General features: G+C 39.2%; 1 protein-coding gene across 1 annotated transcript in view; it reads right to left on the bottom strand.

Annotated features, from left to right (window-relative positions):
• Positions 1-16,729, bottom strand: part of brinp3a.1 (bone morphogenetic protein/retinoic acid inducible neural-specific 3a, tandem duplicate 1) — a 49,708-nt gene that overhangs the window by 28,904 nt on the left and 4,075 nt on the right. Inside the window, exon 3 of the mRNA XM_044360500.1 lies at positions 1,091-1,281. Coding sequence (XP_044216435.1) covers positions 1,091-1,281 — 191 coding nt within the window. The remainder of the gene's footprint in view (positions 1-1,090; positions 1,282-16,729) is intronic.

The following is a 16,729-nucleotide window of genomic DNA, read 5'->3' on the forward strand; positions in this document are numbered from 1 at the left end:
GATTAATAGGTTACAGTATATCAATCAAGCCATGCTTTAGTTGCAGTATTTCCTTGTTTCTGTTACAATGTATGATATACGGGATTGTCTCTCCAATCTATTTTTTACACTGTTTGTAGTCATCATGGCTTTGAGAGTTTTTGCTCAAGAAACAAAAGATGAAAAGAACCAGCAGAGGAGCTGTGAGGAGATTGAGCAGCAGATAGCCACGGGAGCTTTGCTCCGCATTACAGGACTCTGGCTAACTTACTCTGTTTCCATCTATTGTTATGGGGGATGACAGGGGATGAACTGACATTTTTGTCAAACAACTCAATCAATAGATTTTCACTGTTGAATCAGAGATATGTGCTAAAACAAAGACAAAACCACCCCAGAAACATTTGAGCCAATATTTAGTATATACACTATATTTAGTTGTGAGAGCACTGCTCAAGAAGCTTTACAGCTCCGAAAATGTTTAACTGACAAACTAATTGCTGCCAGATCTTTACTTAAAAAAGGAAACATTATTCTTTTATAACATTTCACCTTTGTTTGATAGCAACAGGGATGGACAAGCATGAACTAAAGCATTCAGGAACTAAATCAGGAAATGAAAGTGCTGTTTTCCCTTTGGGATTACCATCACATCTGAAGAAAGATTGGATTAGCTAGACTGATTACAGAAAGCAACAACATTTTTGAGACACAATTTGAAGCATGCGATAAAGCAACACATAGTCATCACACTGTTCTCAGGAATTTACTGCTGCATGACTGTGATGTCTGAATAGATGCTGGAAAGGAGATGTTTAGAGGTGTAAAATGGAGACTGAAATTGCCGGAAAGGCAACAAATCTGTCACCCGAGGAAACAAAGATCTACCTAGTGTTCGAAACAATTAGCAATTACAGTTACATTCAGTTTCAACACCATTACATTTACACCCTTGTTCCTTCAGTTGAAACAATGGTGCAGCTCCTGAGGTCTTGAAAAGATGTGGGCCTCCTGAATTCCCAGAACAGAACAATTTCAACTCATCCCCCCTCCCTTGTGCTAAAGTAGGTCAATAAAAGCAAAGAGACTACGTCCCGTCTACTTTATTTACCTCCGAGTGTAGCAGAGAGCAGGAAGTGGGTTCCGTATTTCCTGATAATGTTGTCAGTGATGGCGTTGAGACTGGGCCTCCTGCCCAGCTGCCTAATAGTCTGGAGGAACTCGGGGTCCAGCGGCAAGGAAAAGCCATTGTTCTCTTGTCTCTCCAGGGCCAAGCTGTTCACCTTCCAGCGGCCAAACTCCCTGCAATGTCACACAAACACATACTCAGCAAAGGACACACAACACAACACAACACAACACATGAATACTTCATGCAGGCACATTCGGGAAAGGACATTGGTCCAACAGAAGCCACACTTTTCTCCATTAGGAGAGCCTTTCCATCATTGTCAAAAAGTGAAGGGGATCTGGGAGCTGTTTTGAGACATTTCCATTAGAGACACAATGAAAAGAGTAAATCCACCAAGTCCATCTGAGCAGTTGTTTTCTGCTTCTTGAAAAGGAGGAAAATTGAGCCTATTGTTGTGATTTTAAAGTGGACAGGCCACAGCTTGCCCCTCACCAGGAGGCTCATATTCAGATCTGTTCCGTGCCAGGCGTAAAATATGATGTCTGCATGACCTCTAAGTGAATCTTGTGTGCCACTCTTTAAAAAGAGGAATGGTCTCATGCTGTTTCTACCTCCGGCTCAGAGAATTGCTTGGCACCATAGTGAAAAACATTGTGTTTCTCCACCGATTTTAAATAATAGCGCAATCTTTTCTCATCTCAAGTCAGTTTTTGAGGCGCTGCAGTTGGACGGGCTGTAATCATGGATGGAGTCTTGCTGCTTTCAGGGTCTCTTTTGGAGGGAAAAGGATTCATCTGACATCGTTTGATATTCAGCCTGGCCTTGGAGCATGCCAGCTGCCTTTATCTACCAAGTGCAGACTGAGTGCTGCTGCTTGATGCATAGATTAGTGCTATTCAAATACAGCTGGTAATAAACTGGTTGGTTCTACACTGACCTAGCAGGGGAGAAATTGAAGACCTTTCAATCACCGCTTGGTAGGTGCTTGACATGTCTTTTGAGAAAAGAAAGTGGAATTCATTTACATTTGAAAGTATTTTTGCTTTAAGATTTACATATAAAAATATGTCCGCTGCAATGAAAAATATATGTCTCCTAATTTCTTATCACTCCTCATTAAGGCACTCATTTGCCCATTTTGTCCAGATGATGTGCTGAGAATTCTAATTTAATGCGTGTTAAGTTAAAATATAATACAAAGGAAAATTGTAAAAGTCTCCTTGGTTAGTGGCTAAACTTATTCACCATAAAAAGACAGTAAAAGCAGTTGAAAAATGACTGAGGTATAGAGTGTCTTATTCTTTTGTTTTAGTGTAATGATAGATTTTGTTTTTTATTTTGAAAATTAAATACAGTTGTGTTTTTGCTGGTTGATTCACAGTAGTTATCTTTAGAAACTAATGAAATGAACTTGTAGTTCATTTCATTAGTTCGCACTTTACCTCAAAATGCTTAATCGATAAAGGAAGGAATTAGTATGCACAAACAACCAACTGTGATGACTCAGACAGTCCTGCAAAACCTGAGCAACACAATAAAACAATGCAATAATGTAGTTTGGACTTCATTACAGCTATTTTGAGTAAGAGTTTTGAAGTGTTTTGAAGTGTTTATTGAACGCCGCAAAACTCTTTTTTCTGTTGTGTTGATAGTGGCATTATGTTGCACTGAACTCCCAAAGGTACATTAAACCTTTTTTTTTTGTTTTTTTGATTGTACAAAGATGCAGCCTGGAGGAGGTTGTAAAAGGATAAATGTATTTGGCTTGCTGACAGCCATGTCCTATCTCTATACTCTTCATTTTTCAACAACTTCAGAACTTTGGCTCCTGAATTTATGATTGGTGGCAGAAGAAGAGGATGCTGACAATTATTTGCAACATCCCTGATTCAAGTCCGGCTGTTGCATCTCTGTCCTGTCATTTCCTGTCATTGGTCTACTTTCAACTCCATAATAAAGGCGTACAATCTACCACATAATACAAACACCTCTGACAGATTAGGCTAATGTAATGCTAACACTGTAACCCTAACACTAATGTACTCAGGCTAACATATTTGGCAATCAAAACTCATAAACCCAGCAGACATGGAGCAACATCTGCACGACTTGAAGTTGTGTTTCTGTCCACCTGATGAATGAAACTCCAATACTCACTTGCCATTTAGCTCTAGTTTTGTCTCTACCATCTCCTAACAAAAAATAGCAAGCTCTTTAGCAGCTACATGTTCCACCCTCTTCACCAGCTGGATGCTATCTTTGTCCACCTGCAATTAGGAGCTGACCAGGTAGAGTACAGTGGGTTATCAGCGTTTGTTTGCTGCCTCCTGAATCATGCCACAAAACTAAAACAATGAGATAAAAGAGGTGAAAAATCTCCATTGAGTTGCACTCGGGTCATAATTTGTTTTGTGGTTTTTAGATCTAATATACAGAAGCCTATAACTAGACTACTAGTCCACTACCTGTATGTCAACCTAACTACCTGCCTATCTGCGTGCGCTTTGCCTATGCACTCATTGCACATGACAGAAAGTTTGGCGGTCAGGCAAGCAGACGGATAGGGAGTGATGGGACTATATGAATTGCAGAAGGAGAGAAGAAAAAGACGGGAACATCAACAGAAAGCAGAATGAAAAACAACGTGCGACCATCGGACTATTGCCTGTAGTGTGGGGGAAACTGAACAGCACTTAATCTTATCCACAACACCATAGCGAGAGACTTTCAATGGAAGTGAACTTGGCTCCCAGAAGTGAAACGCAATAGCACTCGAATTCAAGCAGGGAGATGGGACACTCATTACTTTTGTGGCAGACTTCAAACAGATGGGAGTCGATCCTGTTTACCGTTTCCTGTTTACTAAAGGTTGTTGTGTCTTGAGAGGAAGGTGTGTGTGTGTGTGTGTGATTGAGTGCAGTAGTAAAACTGTGGTGTTGCGTGTGTGTATGAAGGGCATACATATGCCCCTGCTCGTCTGGTGGGAGGGGCTTAAGACAGAGAGGAGAGGGGGGGAGAGCTGCAGGAGGAGGGCTTTATTCTCATATTCTGGAGGGGTTTTTTTTTGCAGTTGCCTGAACACTACATACCCCAGCTTTAAGTCTAAATATACTATAATAAATAAAAATACTGTAATATAAAACAGATATTGATTAATTGACCTTTATTGCTTCAAGTTGTATAAGGATTTTTGCATCAATGTGATGAAGTATCTTGATTTGTCGGGTATATTTTTCACTGGATTAGCCAAAATTTGAAAAAAAAGAGATGAATATGGAGTTTTCAATTGATTTTTTTTTAAAATATACTAAATGGCAAACACTATTTTTATATTAAACAACATACACACCAACCCCTAGTAGCCTCCATGCAAACTATTTACTACTTGTGACAGAGAAACACAATCTAATGGTAATACAAGATGGTTTTCAAGAGCACACGACTGCACAAAATAGAACTGTTAATTCTATAGTGTTTTACAGCATAATAAATAGACGGTATGGTTTCTGGAAATTAAAATCCCTTACAAATTAAACATTTAACGAGCTTTCTCCTTGAAAAATAATCTTTGCAAAGACGCAAATGGGAAATTTCCCATCGTGTCCTTCTCTCTCTCTGAACATACATACAACCCCCAACACCCTACAGAGATGCACCAACTCCCCCATGCAAAGACACATGCCCACACATGCATTCACACACCCTGCAGCTGCAAAAATCTAAACAAAGCCGCCCTTGCTGCAACAACTTTTCTATCGCCCAGAATATCGCAGAGGCCCCAAGGGTGCAGGCCTGCTGCCAATCAATTTCCCACCAATAACAATGACCCCCCGAGAAAAATACAAAACAGAAAACAGCTCATTAAGGCCTGTTTCATGTCTGTGTTTCTCTATAACGAGCGGCCATTAGCGTTTCTCTCCGTCCGCTGGGACCGGCTGAAGAAGGGAGCAGTGGAGAGAGAAAGAGGGAGAGCTTAACTGTGATCGACACGCTGCCTTGCTATGCTGCTCACTGACAGACATTTATGAATGGTGCCACAGCTAAGCTGGAAAACACACCACACACACAGATACAGAGATCTGTTGTCGAAGACTTCAATTCGGCACCTATTGCACGCCACACATTATATGCACACACAAAGAATCTGGCATTACATGGAAGACTGAAGGTTTATTTCACCCTTAACTGTTCTCAGTGAGATGCTGAGTGACTGGAATAGCCTATCAGAGACACACACACACATGCACACACAGACAGCAGGTTTATTTCACCCGCAGCGCTGTGCAGCAGGGGGCTCACTGCATATCTACCTGTCAGCCCCCCCTTTGAGCGAACTCAAGCGTTGTGCACCAGGAGGTTAGGAGCTGCAAGAGCTACAGGGGCCTTGGTCAGAGCAGGGGAGTCGTACCCTGCTATGTGTCCATCACAGCCCAGATGTCTCACATCTATCACAGGGTACAATGTCTGCAGTCTGAGGGCGCAGCTCGGTGCCCAACATAACAAATCAGGAAATCAACCCAGCGAATAACCTGCTGATGCAGTTGAGACACACTACTGAGCATAGCAATGCAGATTGTGTTCAGTATGTGACTGAGCAGGTATGCAAGTGTGTGATGGTGCTAATGTTATCTCCTGAAGCATGATCAGGCAGGAATTATTGTAAAAAGATTACATTTTTTTTTTTCAAATGCATGACTTTGCATACAAAACGGTGTATTTTAATAACAAAAGAGGGCACTCGATTGTGAAAACAAATTCTAAGCAAACCATTTTACAGCAGCAATCTGGAAATCTCAAACTGCCTTTCAGCTCAAACAAGCCTGTATGTTAAAAAAGGATGGCTACAATGAAATAAACAGAAATGACTTTTACTTTTGCCTTTAAACAACAATTGCTTCCAGCAATAATTTGTCATTTTCCCTTTAATGATCTCATCTCGTGTTTTTTTTCCTTCTTTTCCTATTTTTTCCAATGAATTTCAAGCACCGAGTAGAGTTCTATCAAATTTTATATACTGTAACTATACGATGTGTGATACTGTACTGTATACCATATCAACAATAACATCCGCACTGACCCATTTACAGTACATTATTGTTGGGATCAAGCACAATGTCATTATTCTTTGTGAAAAATGCCAAAGGGAACATCTATATAAAGTCAAGCCTGACCCCTTGTTAATAAAAAGCCCACAACCTCTGTCATGACTGCAATATAATACTATTAAATGACTGAAAACCACCTAAGGGGCCACACCATGTCTTTCAAAAATTTTAATGAATTTAGTTGTTTGCTCCTATTAGCACCTATTGCTCCTAGAACAGCTCTGTTACCCATTTATGAACCGTACATATCAAGTCACATGGCACTGACAGTGCACTGACTTCATAATTGATGCATTATCCAAACTTCTGTTACTTGAAATGAATTTGCACAGAATAATGACATTGCAATTTCCAGTGTCTTCAATGAAATTGTATGTCAAAATTCTATAATTTGACTTCTACACATTGCACACATGCAGACATTTTTTTTTCTTCAAAATAGCAAGTAGATTTATTTTTATACTTGTTTTAAAAAAAATGGTTGACATTAATCAATGTCTGCAAGCTAATTAGTCTGTCGTGAATAAGCCTAAAAGCACTATGTTCTTTTGCTGCTGCCTCAATCATGCTAATGTTAATGAAATGAGCTACTATGCAACCTCATTTCAACTCATCATAAGACCATGTGAATGTCACAGAGAAAGAAGAAAAAAGAGAAATGTACAAATTACTCAACTTGTCTTTGCAGGTGTTCTGAATATTTGCATTTATACACTGTTTCCAACAGTGAGCTGATTACTGCTAAAGACAGTTTTCTTCCATCTCTCATTTCCTCGCGGTTTTTACTCAGATATTGTATAATGACTTTACAGCAGTTAGGTCCAGATCATTTCTCTACATATCAAAACTCGGATTCAAACTGTGATTTACAAAGCAAGTGCACAATATTTACACGCCCGAGACACAGTGAATTGCAGTGCAGGCGTTTTTTCTTCCATTTTATTGTAATTAATGCACATTTTGAGCCTTTTCATTGGTATGAAGACAGGTGGACTAATTAAATGGCTCCCTTTATTGGATTGACTCTAAAGAAGGCATTTTTTACCCTGTCTCCAAGAAATTATGTTTTTAAGAAACACAGTTACTCATCAGATTATGTTACTTGCAACATTTTTACAGTGAAGAAAGTAGTATGTTTTTGTACTATCTGCAGGATGTCAACACTCTAGACAGAGGTTTGCATGATAGGTTTAGGCAACAGAACACTTTGAGATTAGGCATGCTGGTTTGGTAAACAGGTTTAAAAAGTAAACCTACTGTTAACTTTTTCAGTATCTTACCCAAGACAAGAATCTTTCTATAACCTAGCGTCTAAATATAACCATAAAAAAGTTAAATCACGCTTTAGATGCCATGAGCAGATATGTATTGCAAGAGCAGAACATTTATCCCATACTTTCAGTATAACCATTTTCAAATGGGCAGACAATTACAGTAGTAATGTTTCAATATGTTGATAAAAAAAACATAATCTGGATAGTATTACATTTCTTTTAAAATGCATTTACTATTGTAAATTAGTAATGCAAATGTATAATCAGAATTTCTAGGATACAGAATTAAATTCTGTAACTGGCCACTGCACAGCTTGTTTGCATTTTGACCTAGAAATACATGTTTTACATAATCAAAGCTATTGGAGGTCTGTATCAGATTAAATTACAGGCAAAAAGAAGCAAAATAGCATCAGGTGCAATAAAATTGTTACACTTATGTATAATGGTTTGTCTTTGTCCAAGTGGATCCAAACATTACAATGGACAAAGCAAAAACTAACCAGGCAGTTACCTTACTCCGATACATATTTGCTCATCATCAAAAAGGCCTGAACGAGAACATATTGTTGTGTTTTGTAGCTGGGTTACCCTAGATACCAAAATAACCTGCTGTGCAAAACAGTTGGTTGATGTAGACTCAAAGTTATTTCAAGGACCTCCCCAAAGAGAATTGTGCAAAATGGGAGAAAAGTCCTTCATGCTCCATTCAGTAAGATAAACCAAATTACATTTCTTTGGAAGACCTTGCAATGAAACGGCAACTGCTCCGCTGTTTTCAATGTTAGTGATTTTTTTCTTTGCCGCAGTTTACTTTTTTTCTCCTCTTGGTTTAATCTGATGTGACATTGATCCTTCTCAATATGCATGCGCCATTAGCAACAGAGAAATGATTTTTAGAAATTAAGAATTACAGACAAAGAGGCTTTTCAGTTGAGCAACATCAAAAGAAACTCTACACATGCCAGACGCATAGCAGGCATTTTCCTGAAAGGCACCTTCATAGTGGCACATGTCAACTTAGTTAACTGAGCTACTGATGATCCAGTCTTAACAAGAGAAGAGTTGGAAAGTCAGATGAGAGTGGGAGTAAGATGGAGGCAGAAAAAAGATGGAGAGACTTGTGTCTTTAAGTCAACCACCAACTGCAGAGACAAACAAGGAAAGAAAGTGAGATCAAGACGGAGAAGGAGAGCGTAATGATGTAGTTAATAGCCGCTGGTTGTGAACGCTTCACAAAATTGCCACCAACTGTTTTCTAACAACATCAAACAAACATCAAACCATTAATTTGTGAAAATCATATTAAACCTGCTGAGAGGTCCTATAAACAAGATGGCACACTGCTTCCTGCTCATTTTGCTCTTCAATGCCTTTGATGCTGCTGAAATGTGTACTTGAGTGTTACTCAAATGCACATTTCAAACACTTGATTACCAATTGATATTGTAACCATTACCATGGATGTTTTAAAACTCCTGTAGATGATTGGGATGCATTGAACTGGGGATGCAAAATGGTGCAAAGGAAAGCAGCATAGGGTTAGGGTTAGGGTTAGGGTGCTTACAGTGCAGCTTGTGAATAAACTTCATAAAGACATTAAATTTTTCTTCTTTTCTCTATTTGTTATCATGTCTAGATGATACTCAAAAGATAGACTGAATACATTTTAGACTAATTTGTGTTCAATAAAAAAAGTTACATTTGTCATTGCTTTGTAAAAGGACACATATGATGCCCATATTGGCAGGACGACATAAGTGCTCTCCAAAAGACGATTATCACAAAATGTTTGCTGATATGCCACCTCACTCATTAGGACTTGATTAAGGTTAGAATACATTTGTGGTCATGGTTAAAAGAAGTCAGAGTTGACTGACCACAAACATAAATGGAGTGGTCAATACACTTATATAGCACCTTTCTAGTCTTTCAACCACTCAAAGCACTTTTACACTACAAGCCACATTCACCTATTCACACACACACATTCATATGCTGATGGCAGGTGTTGCCATGCAAGGTGCCAAGCTGTGCATCAGTGGGAACTAATCATTCACACACACACGTTCACACACCAATGGCACAGCCATCGGGAGCAATTTGGGGTTCAGTATCTTGCCCAAGGATACTGTGACATGTGGATTGGATGAGCTGGGAATCGAACCGCTGATCTTCCAATTAGTGCATGACCTCCTGAGCCACAGCCGCCCCAATGGTCTCCTTTGTCAAAGTCATACGCTTAGGCCATATTCAGTCCAAATCAGGTGGTGCGGTGAAAACGCCATTCCTCCCCATTCATTTGAATTGGCATAGTGCATTGCAGGGGTTTTGGCCGCAGCAGTGCTGCACTGGCCTGCAGCGAGAAAGTTGATCCAGAGTCAACTTTTGGAGAAACGCAACCCGGCATCACGCTGCGGTGGCCAATCACAGCTGGCGATCAGACTGATCAGAGCTGTACAACCCTGCCATGAGGGAGGACAAAGACTAGGAGGAGGAGAGGACATTTCTCTTTGTTTGATGACATTAAAAATAACGTTAGACTTTTCTGTCGATGTCCTGACTCACTTTAAACAAGACGAGAGAAAAAGAGAGAGAGAGAGAGAAAGAGCAGCTGTGGTCGAGTGAGCTAGAGAGTGAATGAAGAGAGGGAGCGGTGGTGGTATCAGATCGGTAAAATGTTATTTTCTGATTGTTTCACACGTTCCAGAATACAAACACGCCCACACACCTCTGCTCGTCCCTGTGGCGGTGCGCCGCAACGCCTGATTAGGTCTTAATACAGCCTTAGTACACCTCACCGTGACCTCCACCAAAAGAGATTTTGCAGCGTTACTTCCATCTTTACTTCTCAGAGACAACAATCATTGTTCACACGACCACAAAAGGTCACTTATCAAGAGACAATACTAATCTTATTTAATTTCAAATGTTTGAACAAATGACTAATTGCAGAGCTCCTTCCTTCAGTTGTGTTGAAAATGTTGGCATTGTTGACTGAAGATGTGATGTCCATGTATGTGTTTGTTGAGAGGAACCTTTCTTGTTCAGATTCTTCTAGAGACCTTTTCATCAATCTAACAATGCAGCTATTTGGTATTAATGGGACTTCCTTTATGTAAGTGTCTCTGAATGGACAATGTGTATTTAGTTTCCACCCTAGACCTTTTCTTTTAACCATTTTACACCATTTTAAACAAACTTATTATACAAAATAATTTCTGTCTTCTTCTATCAAAGTTAACATTTGTATTTTATTGGATTTCTTTAAAATTTCTATAGCATTTTTAAAACAGAACAGGAAAACATGCCTTTTTTTCTTTTCTTTTTTTTTGTACCATTTTTGTTATTTTAGCCTATTGAGGGAATTTGAACACAGGCTGACTTTGTCTTACTGTGAAATGCTGCAGTGTGGGGAAAAAAAAACAAAACAGCTCAAATGTTGTAGGAGGGTGAGTTTTGTTAAAAAAGCAATTGCAGTATTGATTTGTAGCTCCCGTGAATATCACTACACCTCTGATAATAGAAAGCAAGATCAAGTCAGAGAGAGAGAGAGAGAGCATGATTTGCAGGAGGGTTTGCTGACATGAAGACTGCTGATCCCTTTTGTACTGCAATTTGTCATAACACAGTTGACAAGAGACTTGTCTTCACACACAAAACAAGGAATGCCTGGAATCACATTGTGTACATAATGAGGCATTCACATACTGTTAATACATGCTGTGGATACACACCCAAACCTCACAACTACACATTCACACACACACACACAAACAAATGGAGCAGAAGACAGAAGAGCCACCAGCTACGCTAAATCCTGCTCTTCATGACACAGTTGCTTTCTGTCAATGAGGCTGCATGGGCTCTTTTAAGACTGTAATCACATATTGTAGCTGCACACAATGGATCATCACATACGTGCATAAGCACACCACGCCATCCGAGTATACTCTCCGTTTTTTATTCCACAGTTAGTTGTTAAACACTTAAGCATTCGATAACAATGTTTTGGGTTAGTTAAAAATAAGTTCCTTTAGAGCTTAAAGAGGCAACTTCACACTACGGTGCCTCAGAAACAGCGCTGGTGAATAATGTCGTCTTGAAAGATTATGGGATTTTGTTGCAGAGACGTCATAAAATGTTTTCTTCATTATGCCTTTGTGAAGAGGTGAAAAACAGGACAAAAAAACAGAGTTCTGAAGAGCCGTTGGTGGTACTTACCCCATGTTTTTATAATGTTCTATTTCACTGTGTAATTAGCCACTTCCTGTGCACTGAGAATGTGTCTTGCCATTGACCACTCATGACCAAGTCCCTGAGAACAGCACAATTACAACTTCCGGGTCTGACAAGGGCCTAAAAAGCATTTTTTCCATTTTTTCCAAAACAGTGGATACATTTGTCGCAACCCCTGTGAAATGACTCACCTCACTGTCAGAATTTAGATCCATTCGGTCTGATAGCATTTGGAAAGTCTAGAAGAGCTGCATGATTGAATTATTTTAACCCCATTCAAGTTAGCCGGAGGGCTAAACTGGAAGTTAGCCCACTCGGCCGTCGGATGTCTCTGCATAGGGCGCACGCTCTATTGGCCCAATGCAGAGCATGCGCGCTATTCATCTGGATAATTTCTTTACAGCAGGAAATGGCTTTTTTGGTTTCATGTGCCACGGAGCAACTTTGATAGAAATGAACAGAGTCCGATGCTGTATCCTGTTCTCTTTATACATCCATGCTCAAGGCTTTAAATTGAGGCAAACAGTGAATTCACAGTATTTCAGTTAAGGGTGGATGGGATGTTGTTCTTTGTTTCAGGCCAAATCTATGATATAAGATAATACTTTAAGTGTATTTTGATATAAAAATGACACAGCTGTGACCATTAGGAGAACAAAAGAATGCCTTAATGAAGATTAATACATCTACAGATCCTATCCCAATGATTTTTCTGAAATTTTGAATAGCTCAAGCCATCCGTACAAAATACACTCCAATATACAGACTTCTTAAAAGCTGCTTCCATGGACCTTTGGCCCTGATAACTCCCCCATCACACACTTGTCAGAAGCCATAAGCTCTGCGCTGGATGAAGTCCTCATCACTGTCATTGCTGCTGGTGATCAGGAGGAGGATGCAGCTCTGCTTCTGTCCTGGAGACACATTCAACCTCTGACTGGAGGACGATAGACCGACTTGTCTCTCAGTGAACAAGCCGCTCAGGCATTCACGCATGAAAAAAAAAGAAAAAAAAAGAAAGACTAGTTCAATAAAAACTGTATCTCGCTCTATACTTCTCTCTCTGCCTGAGTCTCTTCTGCCACGTGTTTGCAAAAAAAAAATCTTTACCACAAAAATTTCCAGGCATTAATACATTGATCGTAAACACCCAAGACCATCGCAGTGAGGATCAACAGTCTCTACCTGCAACTGCATTTCACACTGTAAACAAGGTCAGATTTGATTTGGTCATGAGAGGCAAAGGGGAAGCAGTTGAATTTCTCATAGATGTGTTCTGAATTTTGTGAAACATAACACCAATAATAAATGAGGCATGACATTAATCAGTAGTCTAATTTTATTGTAATTAAACCAAGGTAGAACAGTCAAACAGAGATTGTGGATTATTAAAATAATTTAGTATGTTTTAACTTGCCTAGATAGACAAATTGTGCTGTAGCGTTATACCACCACATAATGTCTTAACCCTAACCCATAAATCCTGTGTGGATAGTTCACTATACAACAAAATATTACTGTACGTTGAGCTCTGAGACCACAGTTCATGTCCCATTTTCTATCAATGCAAACCATTAAGATGATCCTCCTAGCAAATCCTCCAACTAAATGAAAAATACATTGCCTATCAACAGGATGAGATTTTTTGTCAGTGTCTTAAAAAACCTGATTCATGTGATTGTTTTGTGATCTGGTACCTGTATAGTTAACATTTGGTTAGGTTTAAGCATAAAAACTACTTGGTTAAAGTGGATATAATCAATATTTTTTTATAATAACAATGTGTCAAATGAAAATGTGTAAGCTCTAAAAACCCACTGTACACTACCTGATCACAAAAACACACTTAGCGACTAGCTGGTGAACATAGTTGAGCATTTAGCAGCTAAAGAGTCGGATATTTCCCTCAGAAGTTAATAGAGACCAAAAACAGAGCTAAAAGAAAGTGAATATTGGACTTTCACCAGGTGGACAGATATATGTGTCCAAATGAATGATAATGTTGCTCTGTAACTGCTAGATGTGGAAATAAGCAACTGTTTGCTACCATGTTGTGTTCACAGCTTGTTTTCACTGCCCCCAAATGGCCAAAACATCAGTTAATACAGGTTTAAGATCAGAGAAAGATTGTTGTCACTGTTAAAAGTATGAATGAAAGAATTAAAGAAGGAATTAAGGACGTTGGCTGCAGGAAATGTGAACAGCCTCCTGAATTATAAAGTTGAAAACTTTGACTAAGTAGTTGTCATTGCCTTACAAGACCATAAAGCACAAGTTCACATTTTTTCAAATCTTCCAAAGTTATGGTCTTTCTAGTGCAAAATGTCCTTTTGTGTCAATATCGTGTGTATTAGTCCTGAGATGTAGTACCATATGATAGTTGAATGCAGGTTTCTTGCTGGGACAAAACATGTGCAATAAACATCAATGCGACATACCTACTTGGTTTGGCTAACTCAGATTCCTGATGCCTAAGGTGGCTTTCAGACCAACATCAGTTCCGCATGAAAAAAACGCAGCCTTCCTATTGTTTTGAATGGGGGCAGTCTGTTTACGCAGCGTCATCCAGCAAAAAGTTGAACCAGACTTAACTTTTGCTGCAATGTAACTTGACGTCATCTGGCATGGCGCTGTGTTGGCCAATCACATGCATGCAGGCGCGCATTCCTGGTGCATTACTTTGTGAATGCTGCATTTGACTGTTTATCTCGCAGTCATCGCAACAAAAGATAAAATCGTCACAACATAAGATAACATAAGATCGTCGCAACAAAAGATAAAACAGTTACCACCATTATAACTTTCCAGAGTTGTAAAATCATGTCTGTGAGAATTACAAACCAGTGTTTGGTGTTTTGGCGTCTGATAAGCCTTTAAATGCGTGAAACTGTTTTAACGCAGGGTTGTTTTCTTGTTACATTAGCAGAATTTTCGAATGCATTTTGCACAGAATGTGAACTATGGATTTTTGTCCTCATCCTTTACAGTGTAGAACATTCATATGGTCCATTTTGGAAGGCGCTAATAAAAAACATGTTTTGCTGTTTATGTACTAGGACGTGTTGGGCAATCTAATTTGTATTCTATGCTCTGTATACAGTTTGGAGGTATGTTGAATGGCAACATCAGCAAAATTTAACCTACCATTTCTGCAAATGCATATAAATGACGAGTAAATATGAAGTTTGATATTCCCGAAAGCACAGACACACATTAGTTTTACCAACCATTCAGTGATTTGCACCATTCTGTATATCTTCTTAATGTATGCATGTAATTTGATAAATTAGATATTTATGTTCAAAAATGCTACAAGGTTAACCTTTACCAGAATTGAAGACTAAGAGTTAAAAGTTGAATTATTATTTCCTGTGCATCTGTGCATGCATTTGTCTATGATGTGGTTTACTATAGCATCTGGTTTCCTTTTGGTGCATTATGATATATCCCTTGATTGTCTCCTCTCTCTTCTTCTTTTCTCTTCATTGCTTTATATATTCTATGCAGTTGTTTACCAGTCTATTCCATCGCATTTTATAATCTCTTTTAAATGTGGTTTCCCATCTAAAGCATTCACAACGCAGTAACACAGCCATAAACATGAAACAGATAAAAACACATTAGGCTCTACTTCCTCCAAATGTAAATGACATGATTACACAGTGCAGCCCAGGTATTGTAACGTCATGCCTCTGCACACTATCCTCTCTACAAACATGTTTCCATATAATTGAAACACTAATCACTCCATAATTACAAGAGAGGACTCCTTACATCAAATGAAGTCGATGCAATAGCCAGTGGGCTGACAGGAGAGAAGAGAGGAGAAAACACGAGATATGAGGCGTGATATAAAAGTTATGGCCCATGAAGAAGAAGAAAGGAGGAGCTGACATTTTGACTAATATGCTACTGTCTTGTGGGTACGGCTCGACTACACACAAAGATGTCGTGGAGCAAGAGTTTCTCAAATTCACTGAAATTATTTCACAACACCACGAGCTTCTAAATTATTAAATGAAACATGCTTTTGTTCATTTTACACCCAGTTCCACCTCTGATGCACATGTGTGACAGCAGTAGTTAGCAAAAAAAAAAAAAATCTAATTTGAACTCATGATATCAGTGTGAACAGGGAGATCAGTCAATGAAGAAATGCTTTTGATTGCTTTAAGTGTCTATTTATCAACCAGGTGTTACCGTTGGACAAACATGCAACCGGCTGACTGCTCGTAATATATAAAAGAAAAACCACAAAGCTGTTATGAAATGCTTTTGAATCCCATAATCCATTAATTCATCACTCCAATTATTGCATTTGATCAGACTTTGAGAAGAGAAAAACCTCTTTCACTGAGGATTTGCAGTTAGAAAATCACGTTTTTTAAAAAACAATATTTCACCGCTGCGACAGAAAGCTGTAATTCTCCGAGCTTTTTAATCTCGGTTTTAATGCGGTCCAGATAAAAGATGAAAGTGCTAATGTAAAATTATTTCACTTTAAAACATTTTATGACTTCCATTCTGAACATCACTCCATAAATAATGCATTCTGTAGCATTTATTATAATTAGAAATGGCTACAAGCTGTTCCGGTGCAGTGACCAACCAGCAGGGGGGGATAAAGTGCTGGTTCCTCTCATGTCCCCTCCTCTGTACTCCGATCCCTCCAGTCCTCTCCTTCATCCCCTACTACTCCCCCTCCCCTGCCCCCTGACGGGAAAGGCCAACCGAGCTCTGGAGAATATTTATGAGCGAGGGAGAGCAATTGGTTTGAGATCATTCGACAAGGGAGGGAGGGAGGGAAGGAGGGAGGGAGGGGTGGCGAAGGGGAGGGAACCAAAAGAGAGAGAACGTGTGAGATAGACATGAAGATAAAGGCAGAGACAGAGGGCAGATTTTAATGTTTTTATTTAACCTTCTTTTCACCTGGTGGTTAATTAAGAGTCATTCCTTACTGCTGTTCCTCCATCCTGCTATCTCCCACTGTGTATGTGTGT

The sequence above is a fragment of the Thunnus albacares genome, chromosome 9, assembly GCF_914725855.1.
Source record: "Thunnus albacares chromosome 9, fThuAlb1.1, whole genome shotgun sequence".
In the NCBI taxonomy this organism is placed as follows: domain Eukaryota; kingdom Metazoa; phylum Chordata; class Actinopteri; order Scombriformes; family Scombridae; genus Thunnus; species Thunnus albacares.